The sequence below is a fragment of the Cyphellophora attinorum genome (assembly GCF_001299255.1).
Source record: "Cyphellophora attinorum strain CBS 131958 chromosome Unknown Contig5, whole genome shotgun sequence".
Taxonomy (NCBI): domain Eukaryota; kingdom Fungi; phylum Ascomycota; class Eurotiomycetes; order Chaetothyriales; family Cyphellophoraceae; genus Cyphellophora; species Cyphellophora attinorum.
The window spans coordinates 571073-598521 of NW_017253233.1; the positions used below are offsets into that span (position 1 = coordinate 571073).

At 53.8% G+C, this 27449-nt stretch overlaps 11 protein-coding genes across 11 annotated transcripts; 7 read left to right on the forward strand and 4 right to left on the reverse strand.

Annotated features, from left to right (window-relative positions):
• Positions 1 to 384: 384 nt before the first annotated feature.
• Positions 385 to 2388, reverse strand: AB675_6870 (uncharacterized protein; the record flags this gene model as incomplete). Its single annotated transcript, XM_018147194.1, has 1 exon — positions 385 to 2388. The coding sequence occupies one exon, from the start codon at positions 2386 to 2388 to the stop codon at positions 385 to 387; it is 2004 nt and encodes a 667-aa protein (XP_018003163.1).
• Positions 2389 to 3071: 683 nt separating this feature from the next.
• On the forward strand, positions 3072 to 4765 carry AB675_6871 (Oxygen-dependent choline dehydrogenase 1; the record flags this gene model as incomplete). The annotated part of the gene is made up of 2 exons (XM_018147195.1): positions 3072 to 3101; positions 3140 to 4765. 2 exons carry the CDS (start codon positions 3072 to 3074, stop codon positions 4763 to 4765), a joined length of 1656 nt encoding a protein of 551 aa, XP_018003496.1.
• Positions 4766 to 5485: 720 nt separating this feature from the next.
• AB675_6872 (uncharacterized protein) lies at positions 5486 to 6304 on the forward strand (the record flags this gene model as incomplete). Its single annotated transcript, XM_018147196.1, has 1 exon — positions 5486 to 6304. The coding sequence occupies one exon, from the start codon at positions 5486 to 5488 to the stop codon at positions 6302 to 6304; it is 819 nt and encodes a 272-aa protein (XP_018003555.1).
• Positions 6305 to 6467: 163 nt separating this feature from the next.
• On the forward strand, positions 6468 to 9053 carry AB675_6873 (putative E3 ubiquitin-protein ligase mug30; the record flags this gene model as incomplete). The annotated part of the gene is made up of 1 exon (XM_018147197.1): positions 6468 to 9053. The coding sequence occupies one exon, from the start codon at positions 6468 to 6470 to the stop codon at positions 9051 to 9053; it is 2586 nt and encodes an 861-aa protein (XP_018003367.1).
• A 4845-nt stretch (positions 9054 to 13898) lies between these two features.
• AB675_6875 (Glutamate--cysteine ligase) lies at positions 13899 to 16095 on the forward strand (the record flags this gene model as incomplete). The annotated part of the gene is made up of 4 exons (XM_018147198.1): positions 13899 to 13909; positions 13960 to 14032; positions 14084 to 14149; positions 14197 to 16095. The coding sequence occupies 4 exons, from the start codon at positions 13899 to 13901 to the stop codon at positions 16093 to 16095; spliced, it is 2049 nt and encodes a 682-aa protein (XP_018003231.1).
• A 436-nt stretch (positions 16096 to 16531) lies between these two features.
• AB675_6876 (putative metabolite transport protein GIT1) lies at positions 16532 to 18050 on the reverse strand (the record flags this gene model as incomplete). The annotated part of the gene is made up of 2 exons (XM_018147199.1): positions 16532 to 17850; positions 17900 to 18050. 2 exons carry the CDS (start codon positions 18048 to 18050, stop codon positions 16532 to 16534), a joined length of 1470 nt encoding a protein of 489 aa, XP_018003303.1.
• A 1000-nt stretch (positions 18051 to 19050) lies between these two features.
• AB675_6877 (Transcriptional activator of proteases prtT) lies at positions 19051 to 20688 on the forward strand (the record flags this gene model as incomplete). The annotated part of the gene is made up of 1 exon (XM_018147200.1): positions 19051 to 20688. The coding sequence occupies one exon, from the start codon at positions 19051 to 19053 to the stop codon at positions 20686 to 20688; it is 1638 nt and encodes a 545-aa protein (XP_018003621.1).
• A 105-nt stretch (positions 20689 to 20793) lies between these two features.
• Positions 20794 to 21539, reverse strand: AB675_6878 (uncharacterized protein; the record flags this gene model as incomplete). The annotated part of the gene is made up of 3 exons (XM_018147201.1): positions 20794 to 20970; positions 21020 to 21245; positions 21337 to 21539. The coding sequence occupies 3 exons, from the start codon at positions 21537 to 21539 to the stop codon at positions 20794 to 20796; spliced, it is 606 nt and encodes a 201-aa protein (XP_018003492.1).
• A 336-nt stretch (positions 21540 to 21875) lies between these two features.
• Positions 21876 to 22730, forward strand: AB675_6879 (uncharacterized protein; the record flags this gene model as incomplete). Its single annotated transcript, XM_018147202.1, has 1 exon — positions 21876 to 22730. The coding sequence occupies one exon, from the start codon at positions 21876 to 21878 to the stop codon at positions 22728 to 22730; it is 855 nt and encodes a 284-aa protein (XP_018003552.1).
• Positions 22731 to 22882: 152 nt separating this feature from the next.
• AB675_6880 (uncharacterized protein) lies at positions 22883 to 25086 on the reverse strand (the record flags this gene model as incomplete). The annotated part of the gene is made up of 7 exons (XM_018147203.1): positions 22883 to 22954; positions 23007 to 23042; positions 23095 to 23654; positions 23704 to 24516; positions 24572 to 24611; positions 24679 to 24718; positions 24770 to 25086. 7 exons carry the CDS (start codon positions 25084 to 25086, stop codon positions 22883 to 22885), a joined length of 1878 nt encoding a protein of 625 aa, XP_018003313.1.
• Positions 25087 to 25976: 890 nt separating this feature from the next.
• AB675_6881 (uncharacterized protein) lies at positions 25977 to 27312 on the forward strand (the record flags this gene model as incomplete). The annotated part of the gene is made up of 3 exons (XM_018147204.1): positions 25977 to 26370; positions 26421 to 26579; positions 26633 to 27312. The coding sequence occupies 3 exons, from the start codon at positions 25977 to 25979 to the stop codon at positions 27310 to 27312; spliced, it is 1233 nt and encodes a 410-aa protein (XP_018003507.1).
• Positions 27313 to 27449: the final 137 nt, after the last annotated feature.

The following is a 27449-nucleotide window of genomic DNA, read 5'->3' on the forward strand; positions in this document are numbered from 1 at the left end:
TTGCCGTATTCTGGTATTCAGGGCGCAGACGGGAAGCCCGAAGGCTGATACTGTAATGATCACCAGCCAGCCCTGGCGGCCTCAGCTCTGGGCATACCTCATCTGACCTGACTCATCTTCGACTTGGCAGGGCAGTGCTGTCTTGCGAAGTCGACCATCACAGTGACTGCAGCGTAGGATCCTCTGCCGGGTCGCTCAGAGCAGCTTTGTCGGCAGCGGGTGTCAGAGTGAGTGCCATCGCAAGTCGCAACTACCCCAGATTCCTTCGAGTGAGGTGACCCCGCCTTGAGAGATAAGCTCCAGAGCTAAGATTCGTCAAGACAGCTAAGCTTCACTTAGCTGCAGGCAAGGATTCGCAAGACGCGTACGAAGTATGGTGGTTGATCATACACCAGCAGCAGCTCTCGTCCTAATCTTCGCCGCCTTCTTCTCGCCTTTCATAGGCATGCGAGGCCGTATCGGCTTATTTCTCTCTTTGGTCAATGTGCCCTCTCTGAAGAGCGTCCACGCATTCATCGGACGTCTCGAGCTGATGTGAGCACCGTTCGGACTGAAGACTTCTACTTGGGGAAAGTCGAATTGTGGGATCGTGTTTTGGGGCGACCATGCTGATTCCGAGGGCGGCATTGCCGAGTCGGACGTCTCCGCGAGTGCGGAGGACCCTGAGTCAGCATTTGCAGTGGTAGTTTCAGGCTCCGTCGTGTCCCCTCGCCGGCGGCGTACTTGACAGGTCACTTCGACCCAGCCGACACCTTGAATCAGTATATCCTTTCCATACACTCGGAAGGGGAGTCGATCGACGTTGGCTCCCGCCCTCAGAACTGACCCAGCATGATACTTGGTTACATCGACATCTAGTGTGATGATTCCTGCTGATCGAAACTTTCCACCAACCTCAGGTGCGAGAATGGATTCGATGCCACTTTCTCGCGACTGCTCTTGGGCTCCAATCGCCTTGTCGGTCGCCGTGATATGCGCGTCGAGCGGCACAAAGGGATATGCCAGCATAGTCGTGGATTTGTCGCCGCTCAGCAAAGGGGTGATGCGCACTACACCTCCTCCAAGCAACAACGACTGTCCAGGTTTGATGCTGTACTGCGTGATCTTCGGGCGATTTTCCATGACTAAGTCGAGTCTGTGCTCGGCCGCAACAAAATGGTCTAGATCACCGCGCTCCAGGCCGGGCATGTCGATCAGCTCGCCCTTTTTGTTACCAAACGGTAGCCGAATAGGCGATGCTGTTGTGCCTGGCAGGCTTGAGACCAGGGGCAGGGTAGGGAATGGCACTTCTGGCTGTGCGGGTGGGAGTAGCTGCGACTCTGGCAGGTAAGCAGGAATCTGATCTAACGAATCGCTCTTGCTTTGTTCCTGGACGAGTTGCTTGTAAACAGGCGCCCTTTCGCCTGAGCCTTTTGGGAAGATGACCTCGAATAAATTGGACTTCCCAACATTGAATTTGCCGACGAGCCAATTTCCCCCGCCTCGCTGCCAGATCTCGTCCTTGAGCTCCTTCGTCCACCAGCCACGCTTTGCAGATACGAGATGAAGATTGCCTAGCCTCATATCCTTGTTGACGTGCGTCAACGTGCTTCGCAGGATCTCGCGGAAATATGGCAATAGCCTGTCGACCTTGGCTTTGGTCGGAGCCAGGAGATCAGAGCGAGTGATGACGAAGGACATAGTCGGACGAGACGAATAATTGTGCTGTGAGCGCCGATTGCGACTCCGTGGTTTGGCGAGCTCCAGTGCACGGTGTATTGCTGGGACAAGGGACATTGGAAAGTCGGCAGCGTCCAGAACATGGTAGACATGATTCTGTCGATATGGCGATTCCGCTATCGAGTCGGCAATATCCTCTATAGATGGATGGGCTATGGATGTGCCCTTGTTACTGTTGACGAGGTCATGACAGCGGTCGCATAAGGGGACTTTGATATTGCTGGGCGCAGTTGATGCCACAGCTTTCTTAGCATCGGGCGGCGACGACGTATCTTCTGATGCGTGTCCATTCGCCGATGATGTATTTCCCTTCAGCCAGTCTCGCACCGTTCTCCGCGTCCGTGTATAATGCCCGGGGGCCTGTTTCTCCGTCTGCTGCGACAGTGCACCACATCCTGGACATGAGAATGGAATTGCACGCTGAGCCGCCGGCGCCGCGACTTCTATCGATGCTCCATCTGTCTGATGTACGATGCCCTGCAGAGGCGCTGGGGAAACGGACTCGGTCGGTATAGCATGCGCGATATCCTGTCGAGGATCGACGGTCACTGAAAGTTGACGGCGCAGGATGTATGGAGTCTGCCGTTGTGATAGGACGAGAGACAGTCGGATGCACCGCGAGGCGTATGGCACCGTTCGCTCGCACAGTCGACGTGCTACGATCTGCATATGAATAACCTGGTTGCACCATACAAGTTCAGAAGAGCCGCATCGAATTTCTGAATTGCAGGTGGACATCACCGCTAAGGTCGCCTGGTGTAGCGGCTAGTGGTTAGGTAGGTCGCTTAGCTAAGGCAACCCAGGAACAAGATTCAGGCAACATCTCGCGACATTCAGCACCTTAACAATTTCGATCACCTTCACAGCAGATCTTGGACATCGGAGTCTAGTCCTACTTGGCATTACAGCACGGTTCCATCGAACATCGTAGGCGCTGACCTGACGTGGGCAGGTGTGGACTAAATCTGTCGCCCGATTATGACACCGACAGGCAGGTCTCATTGGTATTCATCTCTGGTCAGCAGTTTGCATACTCGTGCGCGATGAGCTGAGTGCCCAGAAATGGACAATGCAATACTCTCGACATGCATCCACCGAGTGACAGACGACGTATAGCTCGAAAAGGTAGGTGAGGGTTGCCGAAGAGAGTCCTCGTACAATTGACCATTTGTACGATCATGCTTCGGACGTCCATCCTAGTGCAGCAGAATGGTCCACATTTGCATGGCGCCGGCCTTGGCACCGCAGTTGTCTCACGAAGCAAGTGCTTATAAGACTGACAGTGGCGCGCCACGCTGAATTGTGGTCGGTCGCTACTTCACCTTTGCTTCTTACTGCCAGCTTTGCATGCCATGGCGCAAGATCGATGGGACTTCGCCATTGTCGGTGCAGGGCCCGCCGGCTGTATTCTCGCGAGTAGATTGTCGCGTCTCCAGCTCGTCCGACCGTGTTGGTTATCGAGGCTGGCGGTGACAATGCTGATATTGACGGTCGAGTTGACGGATTCAAGTATGTCCAGCAAGCTAACCCCGACAAGAACTGGCAGGATACAACTGTTCCTCAGAAGCACTTGAATGGCCGGACGCTGTCACTTGCTCGAGGCAGGGGATTAGGTGGTGGTTCTGCAATTAATTTCTCGAGTTGGGTCATTGGACCCAGAGACGACTATGACCACATCGCGAAGCTTGTGCAGGATGATGGGTGGAAATGGGACAAGGTCAAAACCAGGTACAAACAGCTGGAGAAATATCACCCGACGGGGATCTACAAGCACCGGTTGAAAGCTCGATGCGAAGACCATGGCTACGAGGGCGATCTGCAGGTTGGCTTTCCGGAGACAGTCGAGGCAGAACTCTATGATCTTGTCGACGCCGCTGTCGACGCTGGCATCCCAATATGTGCTGATCAGAATTCGGGCGAACCAATTGGCATTGCGATATCAGCTTCTACTGCGCGCAAAGGCCGCCGTGTCATGGCCAGCGATCTATTAGAGCCAAAGCCGGAGAACCTGACGATCTGGACCAAGACCACGGTGTCGCAGATCATATTCGACGGATCCAGGGCGAATGGCGTCCTCCTGTCAGACGGACGAGAGATATTCGTCAGGAAAGAGGTGATACTCTGCGCAGGCCCGCTGGCTGACCCAAAGATACTGATGCATTCCGGCATTGGACCAAAAGAGACGATGCAACGATTTCAAATCCCTGTTGTTCAGTTGAATGAAAACGTCGGCCAGCACCTCAACGATCATCAATTGGCCGTCTTCAGCTGGGCACGATCCGATACCTCCTCGGAACGTCTAGCATGGTTCAGAGACTCCCAGCGGCGAGCGGCAGCCCGCAAGCAGTGGGAGGAAGAGGATGGGACTGGACCGCTCGCACACGTTGGGACTAGCATTGCATTGGCATATCCCAAACTCGACCGCATCATAGAATCAGACGAGTTCGCAGCTCTCGACAAGGAGACGCAAGCGTTGCTAAAGCTGGAGACAGTACCACACTGGGAGTTTGCCCTAGGAGTGCCTTCTCTGGAATACCACTTCGACCCGGCCAATGCGTCGACGATGCTCTCAATCTTCACCTTTCTCTTGAACGAACAATCCAAAGGAAGCGTCACAATCAGATCAGCCGATCCCAATGACGCGGTAGTCGTGGACTGCAACTTCTTCTCCCATCCATTCGATCGGAGAATGGCGATCGAGGTCACTAGGGACCTCCTGGGTCTTGTGCGTAGTCCAGGCTTCGCTAAAGACACGGTCGGCGACATAGCGGTGCCGAGATCCGAAAGCGATGAGGATGTCCTGGATTTCTGGAGGAGCCATTCTTTCTCTGGGTCACATATGATGGGCACGTGCACGATGGGTATTGCTGAGAAGAGCGCGGTCGTCGACAAGGACTTCCGTGTATTTGGTGTCGAGAAGTTAAGGGTATGCTCGACAAGTGTACTGCCGCTCCTTCCGAATTGCCATCTACAATCGACGTCATACCTGGTGGGACTGATGCTGAGCGACAAGCTGATTTCACACCATAGCTTGGGACAAGCGTAGATACCAGGCGTTACACGTACTGCCAAATCTGGGAGTAACAAGTTTGGTCCATATAAGGAGACCTCCGTGGGTGGCATTCATTGTTGACGTTGTGCTGTATCACCTGTGTCTCTCGCCTGGAGGACGCTGTTGCGAATGCAGTAGTCGCATGTACCTCGGGTTTGGACTCGGCTTACATACTAGTGCAGTAGAAAGAAGAATATGGGTCGACAGTAGCCGCAGGTACTCGTTCTTGTACCTTGATATAGACACAGTAGACTCTGGTAGTGGTCGGAACATAGATGCGTTAAGCTCCATCTGTCTAGACTTTCAGGCTTGGTTTCAGATGTTGCAGGTGGGGGTCCAGGGTCATGCCTGTCAACCAGTCGCTCTGCACCCACTCTGCTGGTACAGCCAGCCAAAGAATATCCGATTTCATTGTCACTCTGCGTGCACGATTCGTGATATTGGTGTCACAAGCAGGAACGCCGCCTGTTTCGAGGTTGTTGTCCTTCGCACCTACTTCGAGAGCACAACATGCTCTTCGAGTACTGCGCTTCATACAGTGACTACGTGCCTGACGACTAGGTCACGATCAATCCGCCAGGCCCTCCATTGAGAGACCATAATAGCAAGTGAGAAGATCGTGACACTGACGACACGCGAATGGTGGATTCGCGTGTGAGAGTCGGTTCGTTGGAGGAGCCGTCGAGAAGCGCCTGAAACGTATCACGGCCTCAGATGCCCTCGTTGCACCATGCCCACGAGGCGCAACAGGCAGAGAGGGCGCCCGCTCGTCCGCTGCCGGCACAGCGCTCGCCTGTCCATGCGCGACCGCCACCAGACTACAACCGCCCGCTCCCACCGCCGCCGAACTACACTGTAGACAACTACGACGTTCCCACGCTCCGCAGGAAGCCAGTCCCTTCCGAAACGCCATCACCACAAGCCCATACCCGCTCCTTCAGTCACCCATTTCCATCACTTTTCGGCTGGGGCAAGGGCGACAAGAGATCAAGAGGAGACAGCAAAGATCAGAGCACAGACGAGCAGGCAACTCCGCGTAATGGAGCAGTCGTCAAAGAGCAGCCAGTGGCAGCATCGGCGAGTGGCAAGCAGGAGCCCATTACCGGAAAGTGCATGACATGTGACGCCACCGTACGCTGGCCTCAGGGCCTCAAGGTCTTCCGCTGTACCACATGCCTGACGATCAATGACTTGGAGCCCTACATCGAACCTGGCTCGACTTCCAGTGGTCCTCCAATCCGGCGGTCGCTGCCTATATCAATTGCCCGGACGCGAAGCCTGCTTGACGGGTGTCTTGACCACTACTTCGAACGCAGACTTCGCGGTGGAGGCGTGTCTCGCAGCAAACCGACAGCTGCGGCAGATCAGACCGTGGTCGATCATGCCACCGTCCCACAAGAGGTCGACGGCAATGGCCTTTTCACCGCCTTCTTCAACGATGATGAATCTCCACCCTCCACCCCACGACCGCTGCTGAAGATCCGCAGCACTTCTGACCCTGCCATGACGCCTATAAGGCCACGCCGAAGATGATCGTCCGATAGCGTCACCCCAGAGGAGAGCTGTTGTGACTGAATGCGATGATCCACGAGCGAAGACGTCGCCACCTCAGCCATTGGATGAGCCGCCTGCTCGAGTGCCCATCTTCAAGGCGGTCGAGAACTATATTGCTGATGCCTTGACTGGCTGCTCGGCCATGAACTCATCGTTCTTTACCGTCAAGCCCCATAAGGACCGCCCTGCAGCTGCAAAATCGCATACAGAATCCTCGGCCAAGAAGAAGCAGCCGGAACCTCTCGAAACGCCCGCATTCGAGCCGGAAGTATTCCTGTCCGATCTTGATGCCAAAACATTGCTCGTCGGAGACATTGCCGAAAATGGATCTTGGTGGACTGGTAATAGTAGATCAGAAAATCTAGAGAGAACGCCTTCACAGCCTCGAACACAGTCACCTGAGCGTTGGAAAGGTATTGTCACAGCTCGGACGCCTCGGATCAACTGGTTTGAATTGGCCGAGTGGTATCATCTCATCACGACGGCTGGGGATTTATGGCGAAAGAAGTGGACCGACCTGCGGAAAAGCTTAGACGAGGATATGCAGACGATCTGGGACAGTGTTCCTCTGGACACGATCGAGCGCGAGATCATGGAGTCGCAAACACATCTGCACAGAAGTCTGCTCAAGTCGACAGAGAATCTACTCAAGAGACCACGGCGACCGCTTAAGCATCCAGAGGATTGCAGATTTTTGCTCATGATACTGTTCAACCCATTGATCTACCCTCCGGACATGCAGATTCACAGATCGACCGGGCCAGAGGCTGGATCGCATGAGTCGGGATCTGTTACATCTTCGCAAGTTCAAAGCATGTCCAGGAGAAGAGGGACTGGCACCGTGCGGAACGAGCGAAATCTTGGTCACCACTCTGGCATCATTAAGCGTGTGCTTGGGCTTCTGGCTAATGTTTCTGGCGACATTCATCAACTTTTGATATCTTGGGTCTCACGATTTTCTGCCCATCATTTCCAACGCACGGTCGAGCTCGTCGGCAGCTTTGTGACCTACCGTCTTTCACGGCAGTCGAGGCGCCAAGCCCCAGAGCCTAACGATCCCACAGCAGGCTTGGTACCCAGCTTCTCTAACAGAGATAACAGTCATCCCTCCCAGCTTCATGCGCAGCTGGACGCCCGTGCCTCGACTACGTCAACGAAGGCGTCCGATGGTAGGCCACAGCTGTCAGTATACGGTGAAGACTGGCAGGTTCGTGCGGCTTCACGAGTAATGGCGCTTTTGTTTCAGGCGAATCTAGGTTACACGCCGCGAAAAAGGGACAGTTCCACGAGAAACGAGCAAGTACTGCAAACCGCTCACGCTCATGGACAGATTCTACCCGTCAGCGTCTTCTACAATTCTGTACTCGACTTCGCTGATCTTGTTGCTGATTTCGAGGCCTGGGAATCGACCAAGAGCAAATTCACGTTTTGTCAATACCCATTCTTCCTCAGCATTTATGCCAAAATTCATATTCTGGAGCATGATGCGCGCAGACAGATGGAAGTCAAAGCTCGAGAAGCATTCTTCGACACCATACTCAGCTCGCGAGCCATTAGTCAATGGCTCGTGTTGAAGGTGCGCCGTGAGTGCCTTGTTGAGGACAGTCTACGAGGAGTCAGCGAAGTTGTTGGATCAGGAGGCAGCGATATTAAGAAGGGTCTGAAGATCGACTTCGTCGGCGAGGAAGGTATCGACGCAGGTGGCCTGCGGAAAGAATGGTTTCTGCTGCTCGTGCGCGAGATCTTCGACCCCAATCACGGGCTGTTTGTTTGGGATGAGGATTCGCAGCACTGCTACTTCAACCCGCACTGTTTCGAATCATCCGAGCAGTTCTTCCTGGTCGGCGTTCTGTTCGGTCTGGCCATATACAACTCGACCATCCTTGACGTGGCGTTCCCCCCGTTCGTTTTCAAGAAGTTGCTGGCATCTGCGCCATCGACTGGCGACAAACTTACATCTACCCCAAAGGTGTCGCATGGCTACACCCTGGAAGACCTTGCGCAGTTCCGACCAGCCTTAGCGCAAGGTCTGCGACAGCTCCTGGATTTTGAAGGCAACGTCGAGGAGACCTTCTGCCGCGATTTTGTGGTCGAAACCGATCGATATGGCGTCAAGGCTGAGATGCCCCTCTGCACTGGCGGCGAGAAACGGGCAGTCACCAATTCGAACCGAAGAGAATTCGTCGACCTCTACATCCACTACCTCCTCGACACCGCTGTCGCGCGCCAGTACGAGCCCTTCAAACGAGGCTTCTTTACCGTTTGCGGTGGCAATGCGCTCTCCCTCTTCCGGCCTGAAGAAATCGAACTCCTCGTCCGCGGATCGGACGAGCCTCTCGACATCGCCAGCCTCCGAGCGGTGGCGATCTACGAGAACTGGCCCACTGGTCGACAGCATCCACCTCCAGAACACCAGCCTCAAGTGATGTGGTTCTGGGAATTCTTCGCGCGTGTGACGCCGGCTGATCAGCGCAAGATATTAAGCTTCATTACGGGCAGTGACCGGATACCGGCGTTAGGGACGACGCATTTGGTGATTAAAGTGCAGAGGCTGCTCGAAGAGGTGCCGCAGCATCTTCCTGATAGTAAGCTGGTGTTGGGGGAAAGGTTCCCAACGGCGAGGACGTGCTTCAACAGTATTGGGCTGTATCAGTATCGGACGAGGCAGAAGCTGGAGGAAAAGCTTTGGATGGCTGTCGTTGGGAGTGAAGGGTTTGGGCTGAAATGACGGAGGTACAATGATAGGACAGCGGAGGCGCCCTGGACTGCATCATTAGCTACCATATCAAAGGCAATCAGAGATTGTTGCTTCCTGTTCAGGTCTCGAATCACGTCTGTGCTGCCCAGGGCTCTTGATTACGCCTCCGCAATGCTGTCGACTTGCCATCGCTGAAGGTCAGCCGTTGCTCTCACCTTCGAGCTGCTGCCAGCGACTGGGGGCAGACAGTAGTGGATATATTTGCTTGAGCAGGGAATGCAACTCGAGACCGGATGACAGCAAGAGCAAGTAGAGGCATATCTCAAACCGGATGATGTTGATGACGCTTTCCTGTCGATGGCTCTTGCCATACCGCACTTTCAACCGGCTGTCACAGTGGCAAGGCACCATTTAGCGGGTTGGAAGGCACAATTGACGAGCGGGAAGGCACGCGTGAGCAAATGAGAAGGCACGATTCAGCGAGAGGGAAGGAGCGTTCGAGTGAGCTGTAAGGCACGACTGGCGGGTGGGAAGGCACGACCGAGCGCCGCGAGGAAACGAACGACTGAGGGGATTGGAAGGGACGACTGACCGTCACAATGGGAAGTGACGACCGGGTTCTTCCAGTAGTCAAGGGCATGAACAAGACCGGTTGACATCAGCTTTCTTGGTTGCTGCCGGCATTGCTTCGCAGGTGTCAGTCATCAGGGGACAGGTGTTGAAAAGTGACCGAACGGAGACAGCAGACCTGCAGGCCACGCCGAACAGGACAAAGGAGACGAGAAAAGCGGCTTGGTGAGAACGAGCGATCATTATTGCTCCGAGGCCTTGCCTTCATAGATGTCATGGAAAATTGTCTGATGCCCATCCTAGCTCGCTGTGTCCCGCGGAAAGGGGCAGATTCCCTAGATGATGGTCAGTGTCTCACAGGTCCTGTGCTCGTTAGGCAAGTCCAAGGCTCTCTGCAAGACAGAAATAGTTGTATCAACGGGCAGCGCCCTGGTCATATTGGATGCTGGTACCTAGCGACTAACCTTCAACGGCAACCGCTCCTGCATCACCAACAATCACCGGCGGACTCAAGGTCACCCCTCTCCCGTCTCTCACGACTTCGTCGCCACCATTCTCCGCCGCCGTAGCCTGCAAGCTCTCCAACAGCTCGTCCGCCATTGCGTCCAGATCATCTTCTTTGATTCCCGTCGCCATAGCCACCAATTTACGGTGCTTGTTGATCCTCTCGCCGCTGTTGGCGTCGCCGTGCAGAGCTGCGATGTCCCGGACGAGTTGGCGTCGGCGGGACTGTTGGTGCGAGAGCTCGATCGCCCAGGGGAGGGAGTCTTGTGTTTCTTGTGGTGTGGGGAGGTCGCTGGTGAGGTTTGGCGTGGCGCCATTGGAGGGAGGGTTAGTGTTGCCGTTCACGGCGGCGCGGAAGAGATGGGCAGGTCTGCGCTCGTCTTCAGCACGGACTTCAGCTTGTAATTTGGCGTGCTCGGAGCGCTCGAGCAGGGATTCCGTCTCCCGACGGACGGTCTCGTACTCGGCGCGGAGGGCTTGGATGTGTGGAGGGTCTTCGGCGGATTCGTTGATGGTGGGATCGGCGAGGATGGCGTAGGTCTCTTGTCGGATTTTGTGGCGTTGGGATTCGAATTCGGCGAGGGCGGTCTTTGCTTCGATGAGGGTGGACTCTTTCTCTTTAGCTTCGGCATCGTAGAGGTCGGCTAGGCGGTCGCGTTGGGATTCGAAGATTGAGTTGGCGGAGTCGTACATCGAGGAGGCAGCGCGGGAGACAGGTTGTTTTGTTGGTGGGTGACCAGATTTGCGGCGATTTTTGCGATGAATGCCGTTCCCGAGGGGTGGTGAGGAGCCGGGCTGTTCGAGGGATTCGCGCTTCTCGCGCAGTGCTCGTAAGTGGTCGTTGGCTGTTTCGCCTTTGAGATTCTGGATGTCGCCGGCTTCGGGGCAGTGGTTGAGGAGGAAGGTAGCGACTTTGACGCACCCGTTGCGGATTGCGCAAAGAGCTGCTGTGTCGTGGTTCGCGTCGACTGAGGTGAGCAAGGCGTGGATGTAGCTAGGACCCATGTCTTGCATCTTGTTGATCAAGACTTCGCTGTAATAGCGAGCACAGCTCCATTTGCCTCGTGAGCGGCCAGTCTCGGCAATGTGATGGAAGACAGTGGCACCATATGCATCGCGCTCGACGATCGTATGTGCTAGAAGATCGACAATCTTGGGGAAGGTCCTCTTGTCGTAATTGTTGGTGAAGAGCACAGCACGAATCAGGGGCGTTTCGGCTGAGCCGTGATTCTGCGCTGCAGGGTTGGCGCCTCGACCGAGCAGATCTCGGGTGACTTGAACATCGCCCATAGCGCATGCCCAATGCAGAGCGTTGTTGCCTTGCTGGTCGATTGGTCGGTTTACGTCAAAATTGGTGGGTGGTTTGGGCGCGAGTAGATTCGATTGAGCATCGTCTCCAGCGGCAACGAAGTAGTCCAGCAGCTCATCGCCATAGATGGTATGCTCGATGTCGGAAGGAGGCTCGGGCTCGAGGTCGCGCTTTCGTTTTCGCGAAGCTGCGGAGTTCTGAGACATGTTCAAATACGGGTCGTCCTGCATGAATGAGTCCGGCGTGGCATCGCGGCTGATCTCTCGATATGCGTCGGCTTCCGGATGGTAGGCATCGACAGCTGGTCGATAGTGGCTCACGTTTTGTTGAGGAACGGGCACTTTTCGCTGAGTAGCTTTGACTGGCTTTGGTTTGTTGGAAGCTGCCGTTGTATGCTTGGGAGCAGGCGGAGGGCTCTTATCCCCAGGCACATAGTCAAAGATCTTGCTGATGCGGGCGAGTATGCCATGCTTCTCTGCTAATGAGCGGCCTTCTGAAAGTGGAATCCAGGTCCCTGTACCAGTGTCAGATCTGATAGCAGCGGAAGACTATCTCAGCACATACCCTGATATTTGCCATAGCCACCTTGTATCTTTTCGTGCACGCCATTTTGCACATCTTTCTCCAGACAGCGTGTTCTCGCAGGCTTATCAAGTCCAGCAATTTTCAGGATATGAGTTGCGTTGATCCAGTCATCTGATCTTCTTCGCATGACATGATCGGCACCAATCTTAAGCTCGTACACCGGGACCTGCGCCGATTAGTAGGGCGCAATTACGCAGAGGGGTGGTGCTGCGCACATTACTGTAGGTCGCGGAGTAGATGTCCCCACTTGAAGCCATTTTGTGGTGGTCGAATGTCAGGTCCACGACTAGATTAGTGTGTGAGACACACAAATATGTTTGAACGATCTGATGAGGCAAACATGGACCAAAAGTTGAGCAGAGAGTGATAGTTGTCGTCGCTTCAAGTGCCAGCACCCCAGCGCCCTTGAAGTGGGGATCTCGAGACGCGTCCAATCGACGCGTTCTCGGAACTAATTTATTGGCTTGGCGTTGCGGCTGCCTCAAGGCTGAAAATCAGCCTTGTTTGACGACAACGCAGCTCAACGACGTAGATCCCAAGAGCTTGACGTCTCCCCAGTCTCCGGCCAGACAGTCACTAAGATCCGCATCGCTTGCCGTCAGAGGCCGCCCTGCGACAATGACGGTGACAGAGACCATTAAAGATGCTGTGGGCCTGGGCGGAGGCGAGTCATACCGCTTTGTGCAACGAGTACGAGATCGAGCTAACTAGGTGCACAGGTCCTCGGCTTGCTACGAGAGAGGAAATGTCAGAAGCGAAACTCCCACTTGCATATCGAGACAGCTGTGCGCATCTGCTCATACCCCTCAACAAGTGCAGGCATAAGACGTGGTATGCGCCGTGGAAGTGTGTGGTGGGTTACGAGCGTGCAAGCATTCTAGACCAGATACTGATGAACGACAGGACGAAAGACATGGCTACGAAAAGTGTCAATACGAGGAGTTCATGGAGCGGGTTGCAAAAATGGACAAAATAAGGCAGATAAAGCCGCTGCGAATGCGAATTAAACACAATCAAGCATTACTTCTTACAACGGGAGCAACCACATACACACAATCGTCGGTTCGAGTCAATGGCAGTTGGGAATTGTCTGTCTGTATACTCGACCAGGGCTCAGTCGTTGTACACTGCTTACAACAGTTTCACTGTACGACAGTAATCATTGATTCGGCGGAAACGTTCAAGGACACTTTCGAGACCCCGATAGCTGCTGTCCCCAGGCCATGTTGCGAATTTCCGATGATGTCCAGCTGCGAAACATCGTGCAATAGAGCGACAGGGTCGAGTGGACTACCGACGGACTCAGTCACTCGGGCGATCTGGTCACAGTTTGCAGGACCAGATCACGTGATCAATGAAGTGATCGTTCGTCCAATGGCGTGTTCAATACATGGCGACTTACAGCAGTCAAGCCACCTTGTACTGCTTCGCACATAATTGGCGATTGTCCATATTGCTTTTCGAATACTTTGACAAGACTTGTCGCTGTACGCCGTTGGCATACGCTGGCTAGAGTTGCGTCCCCACGTTCTTCCGATCGCTGATGACTAATAGGCTTTGCAAAACTTGTGGTCGGCAACTGCTACCGCCAGCGCTGTCGGATAATGATGCGTACGGAAGTCCAGCCTCCCAAGTCGCTCTCGTTGTTAGCCTACACTGCAACGCTTCCCTATAAAACATGGAGTCAAGCTGACCGGCACGATGTTCACTGCACAACGCTAGCATTCAATGCCCCACTTGCAGTCCATTGGTACCTCCAGTCGTTAACGAACCACGCTTTTGTCACTCATTTGGAAAATGCAGGTATCCTTACCATAGGTTTAACCAGAACGACGGTGCATCCGTAGGCTCATTTAAGCGGACTGCCGACTTCTTGTTCGAACCTCCCGGTGTGCTGCTCACATACCATGGGTTTACTGTGAGTGGGGCTGACTCGGTTTTGCTTCGTACTTTCTCATGCGAATGTAGACAGCTTGGTACACCACTTGAATGGCCGGAAGCTAAGAAGGCAGCTTCGCAAGTCAGAGAATGGGGCATAGAGGTACGTCACTTAGTCAAACAACGAGAGGTCCCGATGGACTAATCTGTATAGCAATTGTTGCACATTTGGAATCAGGCGAAAGGAAAGGAGCGTAATGCATTACTCTGGGGCGATGAAGTGCGTGTCTTCAAGGGGGTTGAAGAGCCGTGACTGACGCCAGACAGATAGAATATCTCGTCGTCAGTCTCGACGATGAGCAGAAGAAGGCTAGGTTGTCCCTCTGCCAGGCTGAGGTCCTGAAGTCCTTGGCATCAGACGAAGCATTGGCGAAGGCAAATGCTGTCAAGTCGCATCCCCCAGACGATCCAATCGGCAATGATTCAACATTGCCGACCTTTCATCCAGAATTTGGCCGGTTCATGCTGGAAGCAACACCGGGGAAACCATGGGGTATCGGCTTCAACGATCTGCTCAAGGTCGAGAACGATATGAAGAACCGGCGCGTCATCGCGAAAGCTCACATGGACAAAAATCAGTTGCCCATAACGCTGACTACCTTCCCCAGACTCGGTACAAAGGACGACTTCATTGATCCGTACTACCCTCCTTCAGGCCCTGCTCTGCGATCACAATTTGTTCCGGACGAGATCGCGAACCCTCATATTAGATTTCCCACTCTTGCCGCAAACATTCGATCACGTCGAGGAAGGAAGGTAGAGCTCAATGTACCTGTCTTCAAGGACAGCAAGACACCGTCACCGTTCAAAGACCCGACCGTAAATTACGATCTCCACAATTGGCCAGAGGATGACGATGTGCGAAATGGCGCGGCGAAGGATGATCATGTCTATATGGATGCGATGGCCTTTGGTATGGGCAGCTGCTGTCTGCAAATAACGTTCCAGGCGAAGAACATCAGAGAAGGCCGAACCATGTACGATCAACTGTCTCCACTTGGACCCATATTCTTGGCCTTGACTGCTGCAACACCAATCTACAAAGGCTTCCTGGTTGACACGGACGTTCGATGGAACCAGATCTCGAGAGCCGTTGACGACCGAACGAAAGAAGAGCTAGGTGAGGCACCACTGAAGAACGATCGCTGGCGGATACCAAAGTCTCGGTATGCATCAAACAGCACTTACATCGCAGAGGATCCAAGGTTGCGGCCTGAGTACCTCGATCCAGATCTGGTCGTTGATGAAAAGCTGAAGCGGAGGTTACTCGATGGCGGTATGGACGAGCGACTAGCAACACATTTCGCTCACCTCTTCATCCGCGACCCGATTGTGGTGTTCAACGAGGACCTCAAAGAGCTCGACGTGAAGGGTTCGAACCACTTTGAGAACCTTCAATCAACGAACTGGCAACATATGCGATTTAAGCCACCGCCAACCGATGCTGATATCGGCTGGCGCGTGGAATTCCGCTCCATGGAAATCCTTATGACTGATTTCGAGAATGCCGCCTTCTCGATATTCATGGTCCTCATCACGCGTGCTATCCTTTCGTTCGACCTCAACTTCTACATCCCCATACCCTGCACCACAGAGAACATGGAGACCGCTCATCAGAGGAATGCTGTCATGGACTCGAAGTTTTGGTTCCGCAAGGATCCGTTCCCGCGTCGCAGCGGTCGGTCGCCATTGTTCGATGGCGAGAACGGCAGTGCCTCGGCATCTGGCACGAGCACACCAGCGAATCAGAGCCGGCCTCAAACACCAGCAGAGCCGGCTCCAGTGACAGATGAGTACACTCTAATGACAGTCGACGAGATCATCAACGGCTCCTCGAACCCAGACTGCGGCTTTCCTGGCCTCGTGCCAATCGTCGAGTCTTACCTCAACAACATGAATGTGCCAGTGGTGACGCGTTGCGAGCTAGCTCGTTACCTTGATCTCATTAGGCAACGCGCCAACGGCACACTGTGGACTGGAGCGAAATGGATTCGAGAGTTTGTGCGAAAACATCCGGACTACAAGCAGGATTCTGTGGTGAGCGAGACTATCACATACGACCTTATCAAAGCCGCCGATCAGATCACGAGATGTGAAGGACGAGACGGTTCATTGGGTTGGGAGATGATGAGTGCTCAGACGCGTGCGAAGGGTCTGGATCACTGAAGTTGTGCTTGATTCAGCATTGCGGTGTGCATATTGGTATTGGCTTTCGCTTCTGCTTATGGCTACGACTCAGGCATCTACCTAAGCAGCAATTGCATATCATTATTCAAGAGCATTACATCAAGTATTTTGTGTCACTGCCATGATGTGATACGACGTCATGATGATCGATCTTCAAGCTCGGTGATCAATGGAACCATGCACCATGAAGCATTTCTTCCCCGCTACAGTTATGTGACCATCGTGCAGAGGAAAGAACAACAAGCGTATCAGATATATATGTGGAACGAAGCCTGTTTTTGACGAAGCCAGAAGGTCATCAACATCTATTTTAATGCACTCCTAGCCTCTTCGGAGTCGTTCCCTCAAATGTTCATGGTGTAACTCGACGTTTCCGAAAAGGAGTGCCTCGTCGATCGCTGTCATCCAAACGCACCTAGAGACTAAACTGCGTAGTCTTCAGTTCTGACTCAAGGGACTCCCCAAAGTCTCCTTCGTAACCATTCTCGATCAGGTATGCGCGGAATCGCGCATCCTCACTCTCCAGGTCTCGTTCGCGGTCAGGGATCAGAGTCCACGCAACGATACCCCCAATCAGAGCGAATGCGGCGCCAATGAAGAAGACCGCCCGGATGCCTGCTTGAGCGTCGCCGAAGGAATCCTGGATAGGCGTGAATACTTCTGTGCCAATCGCAGCACCAGCTTTGCCCACCGCTGCTGCCAATCCCAAAAAGTGTCCGCGGAGAGGGGTCGGGAACGATTCGGCGCCACAGAGGAAGGTGGCGACGCCTGGACCCATTTCACCAAGTGCGTTGAAGATACCGTACAAGACAACGAAGAGCGGAAAGACACTCTGAATGGGGTTGAGCGCTCCAGCGATGATGAAGCCGAGCACTGACCAGAGGAAGAATCCCAGTGTCATGGTTTGCTTCCGCCCAATCTTGTCCATGAGGAAGCCTCCTACGATGCAGCCCGGAAGGTAGAAGCAGTTGACGACCGTTCCGTATCCAATGTTCTGCACCAAGGAGTCGGACGGATTAAGCTGAGATATGATTGTCGAGGAGAAAATGCCGAAAGGGTATGTGACGAAATCGTAGAAGAACCAAGCCAACGAGGTTCCCAGCATAGGCTTCCAGTAGCGTTTGATGACGAGAAGGTACGGGATCTTGCGCTTAATGACATGCTTGCGGTACTGTGTTGAGTTGATGATGCGCAGTCGAAAGAAGAGCAATCCAGCCGGGAGGACGAAGCCAAGGCCAAAGCACACGCGCCAGACGCCGACTGAAACGTTCTCATGGTATGCAGCCAGCACGATCAGTGCAATGATGCCGGCCACCACGAAGCCGAGATCGATGGAGAAATCGGTGGCCACGGCAACTAGCATGCCTCTCCTTTTGCGTACGTAAGGTGTCTCGTCGCTGGCTTCCGCTGAGCCAGTCCCACATGTCGGATACTCGCCTCCAGCACCCACGCCAGCGATACCTCGACCGACAATCATCATCCAGAACATCCCAGAGGTCGAAGTACCATGAGCGGCGGTAGCAAGTATCACACCAAGGATGAGAAGAAGTGTTGCCCAGAACACTCCTGTGCGTCGGCCAAGACGGTCGATGAGAAAGCCGAAGCCCAGCATACCGAAAATCTCTCCAATGAGATACGAATTGCTAAGTCTAGTCTTGAACTCGGCACTGAAAGTGTCCGGATATAGTTCTTTGAACAATGGGTTCATATACCCAATGATCTGGGCATTGTACCCTACTCAGCATTAGCTTGATGTATCCTTTTCATCAATCATTTGGCTCACCATCTGAGAACAACGCCAGCCCGGAGACCAAGACCATCATGATCGACGAGATCCTGGTGATTTTGCCCACCGAAGCCTGCCTCTCGTGGTCGGATTGGACAGTGGCATCGGAGCCCTTGAAATCATCACTGAATTGCTTTTCGAGAGACATTGCGATTCGCGTCGTACCGACTGAGGTCGTGCTTTCGAGAGGCGTATCTTCTTGACGACTCTGATGCTTGATGCAGTGGCGGATGATGTGCCTTCGTCCAGAGCAGTTGCCTCTTTAATACTGTACTTTCATCTGGCCGCTCGCCAGCTTGACGCGCGCCCGTCGGCCCAACACCGTAACAATTCATCTTTTGTGGGCGGCCCTTTCGCGTTCCAGATGTGACAAGTCCCTCGAGATGCATATTCGAGATCGAATGACGATCCTATGTTGATAGCACGTGGTCGAAATACACCTGGTATAGTGTTCATCAGAAGTCGGCACGAAGGCCATTAATTCGCGGAGGACCTCCGTGATCTCAGATCACGAAAGTTCTGGGGCGCTCTGGCTATCGGCCAACGACCGGGAGTAGATCAACTAGCATTTCTGTATTCCGGCAAGGCCTAGCGGGAACCATAGCTCAAGGTGTCGGCTAAGACGATTGTAAATGCGTACGGTCATGCTTGTGTGACAATCAAGCTGTTCATTCTTCGGCAGCGTTGATGAGCGCCAGACCTACGGTTGGCCAATCAGGCCCCGCACGTGCTTGGCTACAACCATGAGGGTACTGTAACTCAGATAGTTTTGCTACCGGCGCTGATCTCATTCGGTTCGTTATTGATACCCGAGATGTCGAAAGACATGCCGCGGGCTATCTGCTCGCACCCCATACGGCAGACGTGCTGCTCAACGAACAAAGGATGACAACATGTCGAAACCCCGGCCATCGTCGTCAGCAATGGCGCTACGAGAGGCTTTCGGAGATCGCAATCCTGCAGTAGACATCTCTCGCAAGATAACGGCATGCGTGGCATGCCGGAAACTAAAGATTCGATGCAATATGGAAGGCGGCCAGGCGCCTTGTTCGCGCTGTAGAAAGCGTGGACTCTCCTGCACTGTCAACAAAAGTCTCCAAATGCTGCTCGAAAACGACGCGTCATGGAAGGATCGAGTTGAGCATAAGATGTCTGGACTCGAGGCCGCCATCACGAAGGTAGCCGAGAAAATCTCTTGTCCCGAATTGTTGGACTTGCTACGATTGGAAGAGTTCAATGAAAGTCACACCAGTCTCCCGGAGCCGGAAGGAGCTACAGATCAGGCAGACCCGAGCCTTCCGATACAAGATACACATGAAGCAACCGCCCAGGCCTGGCAGGTTGTCAATGATCCCAAGTCTGGTCCTGCTGTCATCCCATCGACAGTGGTATCGGAAGTAGCAACGCACCAAACGGCACCTTCTGCGGACCCCCGAAAAGACCTCATTTGCTTGGGCTTAATCCCAGCAGGGGCAGCAGAAGCATGCTTCGCTACGTACTCGCATCGACTCGACCACTTTGTGTACAGGATACTTGACACCCCTCAGTCTCTGTCCGAGATTCGGCAGCGCTCTCCCCTCCTCACAGCAGCTGTTTGTGCAGTAGGTGCACTACACGTTGATTCAGATCATTTCGCAGTCTGTTACCGGGAATTCACTCAACTAGCTTCGTCACAAATGTTCTCAAAGAAGCATTCGCTGGACGACATCCGAGCTCTGATCGTGGGAGCTTTCTGGCTGCACGATATCTCCTGGACTCTCATCGGTGCTGCCGTGCGCATTGCGACGGAGATGCGGCTACATCGCTGTGTGGTCAAGCCACAAGTCTCTAGTCGAGATTGGTACTTGCAAACCAGGTTGTTCTGTTTGCTGTTCGTCTGCGATCATCACTTTTCTGTTGCTTACGGCCGACCTCCACTTACACCGCGCGACTTCGACTATCCCACCGTGGCCGACGCATTTTCGCGGTGTGCTTTCGCAACGGAGGATGACTCGAGGCTTCTCAGTCAGGTCGAGATCTGGTCTCTGAGCACAAAGATATACTACATGGTCGGAATCGATACGGACGAGTCTTTGCCAAAGTCCTCGCTCCCGCAATTACAGAGATTGAGTATTGCTATTGACTCTTGGAGAGCTGACTGGTCTGGCCGCTTCCTTACCAGTGAACGCATTGGCAATTATCCTAACCAAGGCGTAAAACTGCACTACCATTTCACGAAGCTCTACCTTTGTTCGCATGCTTTTCGGGGAGCACATGATCCCGCATCAGACTCATACAACATTTCAGAGGAGTTGGAGGATTTTGCCAACTTAGCCGTGCACTCAGCGACATCGATTCTTCGTCATGTAGTCGAAGATGTCGAATTCCAGAGTTTCCTTAATGGACTCCCAGCATACTATGACACAATGATTCCCTTCGCGGTGGTCTTCCTCCTCAAGGTCCTGGCAAAAGATTCTCCAGCTGTGAGGGTCGATCGCGCTGGGACATACAGTCTCATGGAGCGCCTCTCATTCACACTCGAGAGCATTACTGCACAGATGCCCAAGCAACACCTCCTGTCTAGCGTCGCTAGTAGCTTGAGAAATGTCGTTGATAGCGGACGCCAATCCGACAAACACACTCCACAGCTCACAGCCATGCCTGGATCCGCGCAGAGTCTCGAAAATCTGAACGACATCCATGACTTCCAGCCGATGTACGATGCCAACTTCATTACCAACTTTGATTTCTTCGGCCCTCAGCTGGGCAGTCTTGACTCGACCTTTATGGAATACTCAAATGGCTGATGCGTCAGAGTGGAAGATCTCTAGCATCATTGCCACTGGCGAAACAATGTCGATCAGTTCGAGAAATCGACAGTCGAACGGACAGCGGGGAGTCGCACGACATACTCATCCATGAGGTGTGCGCATGAGGCTGTTGACAGCCATGTCTTCGTAGTAGCTGAGAGGCAACGTGACAGCGTCAGGGTCTTTAGCTAGGTCATCCCATCGGCGGACCATAAGCTTATCTTGCAGGTAAGGATCCTTTTCCGCTTCACGCTTCTGTGCGTCGTTGAAGATACCACCCTGAAACGAGTCAGCTCCCATGCCACCAGCCTGCCACACTGTCACTTACTTGGTACCTGAGCGTTGCCTTGCTGGACTTACTGAGACTGTTGTAATAGTCTTGATCAGTGGCCAGGTATCTCTTGGCCATAACATGCGCCTCGACCAGCTGGCAGACTTTGTCGTTGAAGCCAAGCTGCTTCAAATATTGAGCCCCAATGATTTCATGGCTGGCTCGACCCACGAAGGTTCCATCTGCAGCAATCTGCGCCGGCATTTTCTCCGAGGCTGGTATGCTGAGGTTTCATCAGCATTGCATCAGGAAGAAGGCATGTCAACCAATTGCCCGATGACAACAGGCAATGTACGAGAGCTGAGGAGACTTACAAGCGTCCGATATCATGGAGTAGCGCGCCCAAAACAGTATCGTCGTCTGCATGGGAATCTACCGCGTACTGCGCCGCCTGCAAAGAGTGCTGGAGCTGTGACACTGCTTCGCCGATATAATCGGCCTGGCCCTGCTTTTCTATGAAGTCGAAGAGTTCTCTCACTCTCTCCTGGACATCCTGCTTGTTCGTGGAGGCCGCCATTCTACCTGTCAAGTTATGTCGTGCTGTTCGTCTGATGAGAAGAAGATCCTGCGACTGATAAGAAGGCATCTTTAGGACACAACCACCACTGCACACTCGGCACAGCATGTCATCGGAGCATGGCCGATAGGGGAACGACGATCAGGCGAAACACTAAATCGCGGCACGAAGTGCCCGAACATGGTTCAAATTGGATGGCCCAAAAATCGCGGCACGAAGTCCGCGCCTCCCTATCATTCGACTAAACGCAGCTTTGTATATATCATTGCTGGACGAGCATGATTCAACTAGGCGGTACGCGTCAAGAGACCCATCATCAGACATATCAGGATCACCATGCCTTACACACTGAGTGCCGAGGAGATCGCACAATACCACGAGGAAGGCTACCTCATACTACGCGCCACACAGCACGGTCTTGTCTCACCTTCAGCTCTGCAAGAATGGTCAGCAGAAGTAAAATCCTGGCCCAAGGAAAAGGGCAAGTGGATGCACTACGAGGAGATCAACAGCCAAGGGCAACGACAACTCCTACGCACGGAGAACTTCGTCGACTACCACCCACAGCTCGTCGCTTTCCTTTGCGGCGATGACCTCACTAATCTCCTTGCCCAGCTCTCCGGCGACGACATGCTCCTCTTCAAAGACAAGATCAACTACAAGTCTCCCAAGGGCAACGGCTTCGGAGCTCACCTCGACGCGCCGGCCTACGACCATATCGGCAAGATCGACCACGTAACAGCCAATCTAGCCGTTGACGACGCCACACTCGAGAATGGCTGTCTCGAGGTTGTGCCTGGATCACACAAACAACACGTTCCCTTCATAACGGGCGGTCACATCACTCGCGAATGGGAAGAATCCCATACCTGGCTTCCCGTGCCACTAGCTCCAGGGGATATGCTTATCTTCGGTAGCCACCTGGCCCATCGGAGCGGACCTAATAATTCGACCAGGGAGAGGGCTATGATCTATGCCACGTATAGTGCGAAGCGCGATGGTACGGATCTGAGGCAAAGGTACTATGCGGATCGGAGAGAGAACTTTCCGCCTGAGCATGAGAGGGTTGAGGGGAAGGACTACAGTAAAGGGTGGGAGAGGTATGCTTTTGCCGCGCCGTTCTCGATGCAGGGCATCAAAGACCAGGAGACGCCCGCGCCGGCCGCAGTAGCGGTGGGAAAGGTGCACTAGATAAGAGGGACCATGCTAATGCCGAACAACCTCGCTCGCAATCAACGAATGCAAAGCGTGCTTCAGGAATCGATATTGATATTGATACTTGCTAAGATATGTTGGGGCTAATGCATACTAGATTTGGCGTCTGGCAAGGCCTATGACCGAGCTCAGTACATGGTGGTGGTGTGGCCGGCTTCGTCGGTGACGAGGAAGCTGGTCGGTGTTGGCGGGTCGTGGTGCTACAAAGAGGTCAGTCATCCGCATTCATTCTCGCAGGAACTGAGGACTCACATCTGGCATCATTGTGAAAGTAGGATCGAAGTCCTCCTGCCACGATTGGTCAGCTGCCGATATCAGTTCTAGGATTGACAACACTCACCATATCAACATCAGCCAGTACGCCTGCCAGAGAGGAATATTCCGCCAGACAGTCGTTGGACCGGCACACGAGCAGGCCAAAGTCCCGGAACAGCTCTTCATCCGTTCTTTCACGTTCGACACCGTCATCTTCGATATATTGAACGTCCCTCGGAAGAGAGAGATCGTTGTGGACGCCGAGCCCTTCCGGTTGCGGAGGGTTAATCCATTCATATTCCGCATCATCGGGATTGGGATTACCGCAATCGTCGTAGTCCTCATCGGCCACGCCGGCTTGTCTCTTCCATTGGCAGTTGGGGATCTTGGTCCGTACGGACTGCCTGTTCTGCGTCACAGCTGCTGAAGGAGGGTTACCATACAGCTTCCGTCGCTTGTCAGCGTTTTCGCCATGCAACAACGCCGGCAAATACCATGGGTCATCTACACGAAGCGCATAGCCAGGATCCAGCCAGATTGCCGTTGGCCGACATGGATTGTCACTCAGACCGTCGTCTTTCAAGTTTGGCATGTTGATGAACTGCATCGTCATTGCTCTGAGCGACGCGTGTATCTCCCGCTGAACTGTCCAGCACAAGTCAGCTTCCGAGCAAAGGTCACACAGTCAACTTACTTGTGCAAACACCGTCTTTGTCCGGTGGACTCGTAATTGTCTCCGTGCTGACGGCGCTTCTGTCGCAGAAACCTTTCCACAAATTCCCGGCTCCACGGTTCTCGTACGCGGGGAGATATCGTATCCAGACGCTCGTTGTTTTCGAGTTGGCTCTGGTGTTTGCGGAGCCGTTGGCGCCCTGCATGAAATGTGCGGGGGGGTACTCGTCCCGATCGCATAGCGCCTTTGGTTTCGTCTTTCTGCCCGCTCTCGGCGTCGTGGGCCAATAGGGGATCCACGATTGCCATGCCTCATTATGATCTCGAGAGTAAGACTCGACTTCAGGCCGCGGAACTTGAGTCTCCTTCGCGTATCTTGGATAGGGGCAGCTCAGAATCGATGCATCGCCAGTGGGTCGGCGTTGAACAGAGCTATAATGTAAGCATGCCTGTGGGTAAATGTCTCCATCGCAAGTCACGGTATCAGTCGCTGTCCAAGTTCGGCTCGTGGGAGTTGTGCCAACCGGTGAGAGGGATTTGCACTTGAATGAAGTCGCGTCAGGTTTGTTGGTGGTGGCCGTTGGTGGCGGTACGGTGGTTTGAGGTGGATCTGGTGGTCCAGGTGGAGGGGGAGGAGGAGGAGGAGGCGGAGGTGGGGGTGGTGCTGGAGGAAGTAGTGGAACCGGAACAGGTACTATAACAGGTCCGGAGCCAGCTGTTTCAGAAGGTGGCGAAGGAGGTGGCGGAGGAGACGATGAAGTTTGGGGTAGAGGAGAAGCCGGAGGACAGACCTGACCTGCTGGACAACACGCCGGTGTGCCTTGTCGATCGGCCCCTGTGTCTCAATGTTAGCACCCGGTGCTGCAGATGAGAGCTCAAGAGAGACTTACAGTAGCAGAGATTCGGAGCTGGGCAACAGAGCTCCTCAAACTTGGGATTGCCGGCACAGGATGGGTTCTTATCGGTGTGGCATGGCTTAGGCTGTGACACACCTCACCTGCTGGACAACAGGCCGGTGTGCCTTGCCGATTCGGCCCCTGTATCTCAATGTTAGCACCCGGTGCTGCAGATAAGAGCTCATGACAAACATACAGTAGCAGAGACTCGGAGCCGGGCAACAAAGCGCCTCGAATTGGGGAACGCCGGCACAAGAGGGATTCTGATCGGTGTTGCATGGCGCATCGACTCTAGACCTATTCGCAAAGGGAACAGAGGAGTGATTCAGAGACCGCCCCGGAGATGATAGACCGGCCACATCGGCGTCGACAGTATGCCCAGGAGGACTCTCCGGGATGCTGAGCGGCGCAGAACTATTGGTTCCTTCTGCTTGAAGAGACGGTATGAGGAGACTCCAGTGGAGTAGGACGATGATCCAGCTTGCGGAAGTCATACCGAGGATGATCATGGCGTGTATGGACGCAACATGCTTGGCCGGTCTGACGGAGCATGGCAGGTGCGACACGGGCAAGCGACGTACTTATGGCTCGGTGCGTGCCAGCCATACACGCGTCCTCAATCGAGCTGCATACCTCACTGCGCTTTCAACAGATGGAAACAACAGTCACATCCCCGTCCGGCGTCAGTCACGAGGCGATCCACGAGCATGACTTTGACCCAAGTCAAAGTGATGTACGCCCGACGGCATTGAGCTGTCAGATATCTGCATATCGCTCTGATGCACTGCGGCGGACACTGCGTTCGCATTCAAACACACAGCCGTATCTGTCCATACGATGAGCTTCCCACGAGCCGGCTGATGCATTCTAGCCCGTCATCACCAGGATAGCAGATAGACGAATCGCAACGGTCGCAGATGGACTTTCGCCGGTCGGCCTGATGGCGCAGACATGTCGCAAGAGCGAAAGCCGTCCGTCGTGGCCAGCCTGTAAGGTCTGGATTGACCTCAAAGCTGGGCGAGAACGAAAGCTGGCGGCTTGGTGTGACGAATGCCCGGAAAATGCGGTCACTTCTCGAGCACCGAAGTCGCCAGGACACTGGAGAAGCAATGGTGCAAGCAGCCGTAAGACAGACCACGAAGGCGTCCTGGGAGACTCAAGAGGACACGCTGGAGTTGTGACTGAGCAGGCTCTGGTCTTTCACTCGAAGTCATCAGGGAGTGATGTAACACGACACTTACACCGGGTTGGTGCATGAGGTGGAGTCGTCTTAATTGCCTTATTCCGTTGCCTCGTCGTTTTCATTTCACTTCACACGCCGGACTGAAACCTTTGCGCTGCGCCATGAACCTGCTCCGCAATCACGCCTCCTAGTAATAAGTCTGCAACAAATGCAACGATGTCCGATCACCAAGAGTTATGCGTCGTTCTCACCGAACTCTACAGTCTCCTGGTCGACTTTGGATACATCGATTCGGTCGATATTAGTTGGCCTCCACACACGGAAAACCCATTACCTGTCGATGAATTCCAGAAATGGGGCTACAGTCCGGCTGTGGTCGAGTTGCTTCAAGCGATACCACGGCCCCGCATAGCATTCGCGTTGAATGGTGACACAGAGACCATCAACTATCACGATGAAGAGAACATCAAATACACTCGCGTTGCGCCATTCTACGACGAGGAGCCCGACCTGGAAGACAGCGAATACCCGACTCTGCCAGCACACCAAGTCGCAATCACGGCAAGCAATAATATCAATGTTGGTACCATCATTCTGGACACACATAACGGTACGACCATGAGAGCAACCTTGCCACGAGTATGACTGACGATGAAACAGGGCAGGCGGTGCGCTGGGTCCTTGTGAACGGGGACCTGGACGACTGGGACGAATGGGGCGCAAAGGATGCGAAAGACCTCTTCAAAGAGTTCATCGAAAAATACAAATCGCTCGAAGAGATTCCTCTCCGTGGCCGAGGCATCATCACCGAGATCCACAGTGAGCCCCGATGTCTTTGCAAAGCCGAAGTATGCAGCTAACTAGTCTCCCAGCTGATCTCTATCACAATACCAAGAAGTTGCTTCTCGACTATGGATGGCCCGACAAGTTCAGAAAGGAAGAATTTCTCGCGGGTTTCGACGACAACATTCGAAGATTGGAGGAAGATGCTCGTCCGAAGGGACCGGTCGAGGACCCTGCTGTCGTTGCCGCGGAGGAGGAGGCCATGCTCATGCGCTACCTTCCGCAAGACCTGAAAGAACAATACTTACGCGATAAGGCCGAGAAACAGGCACAGAAAGCAAATGTTCACGACCATGACGTCGAGATGGGTGGACAGGTCCCAAAGCCCGGAAACCATGGAGCAGTCAGCGACGCGGCACAGGACGAGATCCCAGAGCCTGCCCCAGATACGGTTCCGGCACACCATTTCGATCGAGTCTTGCAAATGCTCAGTACCGATCCTGTCAAGATCGCAGAACAAGAGGATTTCTTCATGCCAGGCCTGTCACTGGAGCAAAAACTGCGATACGTCCGTATCAAGGCCGAGATTCAGGCAATGGGAGCAGGCGAAGACGCGGCCACAGCAGCGATAGATGAGAACCTTCTCATGCGCTATCTAAGTCGGGAGCAGGAGGAGCAATACTTACGCGACAAGTCCGAGAAAGAAGCACAGGATGCCGTCGAAAAGGCCGCTAGAGATGAAGCCAAGAAGCTCAAGGTGTCTGACTGAAAGCTGGTACGACTGTTGTCACATATGCTCACCGACGACCCTACTGCTGCTACTGGCATCGGCGGGACGAAAGGGAACCTCCTCTTCCAGCTTGCGCTGGAGCCGCAGGAGTGATTTTTGCGCAGCAAAGTCAGCAT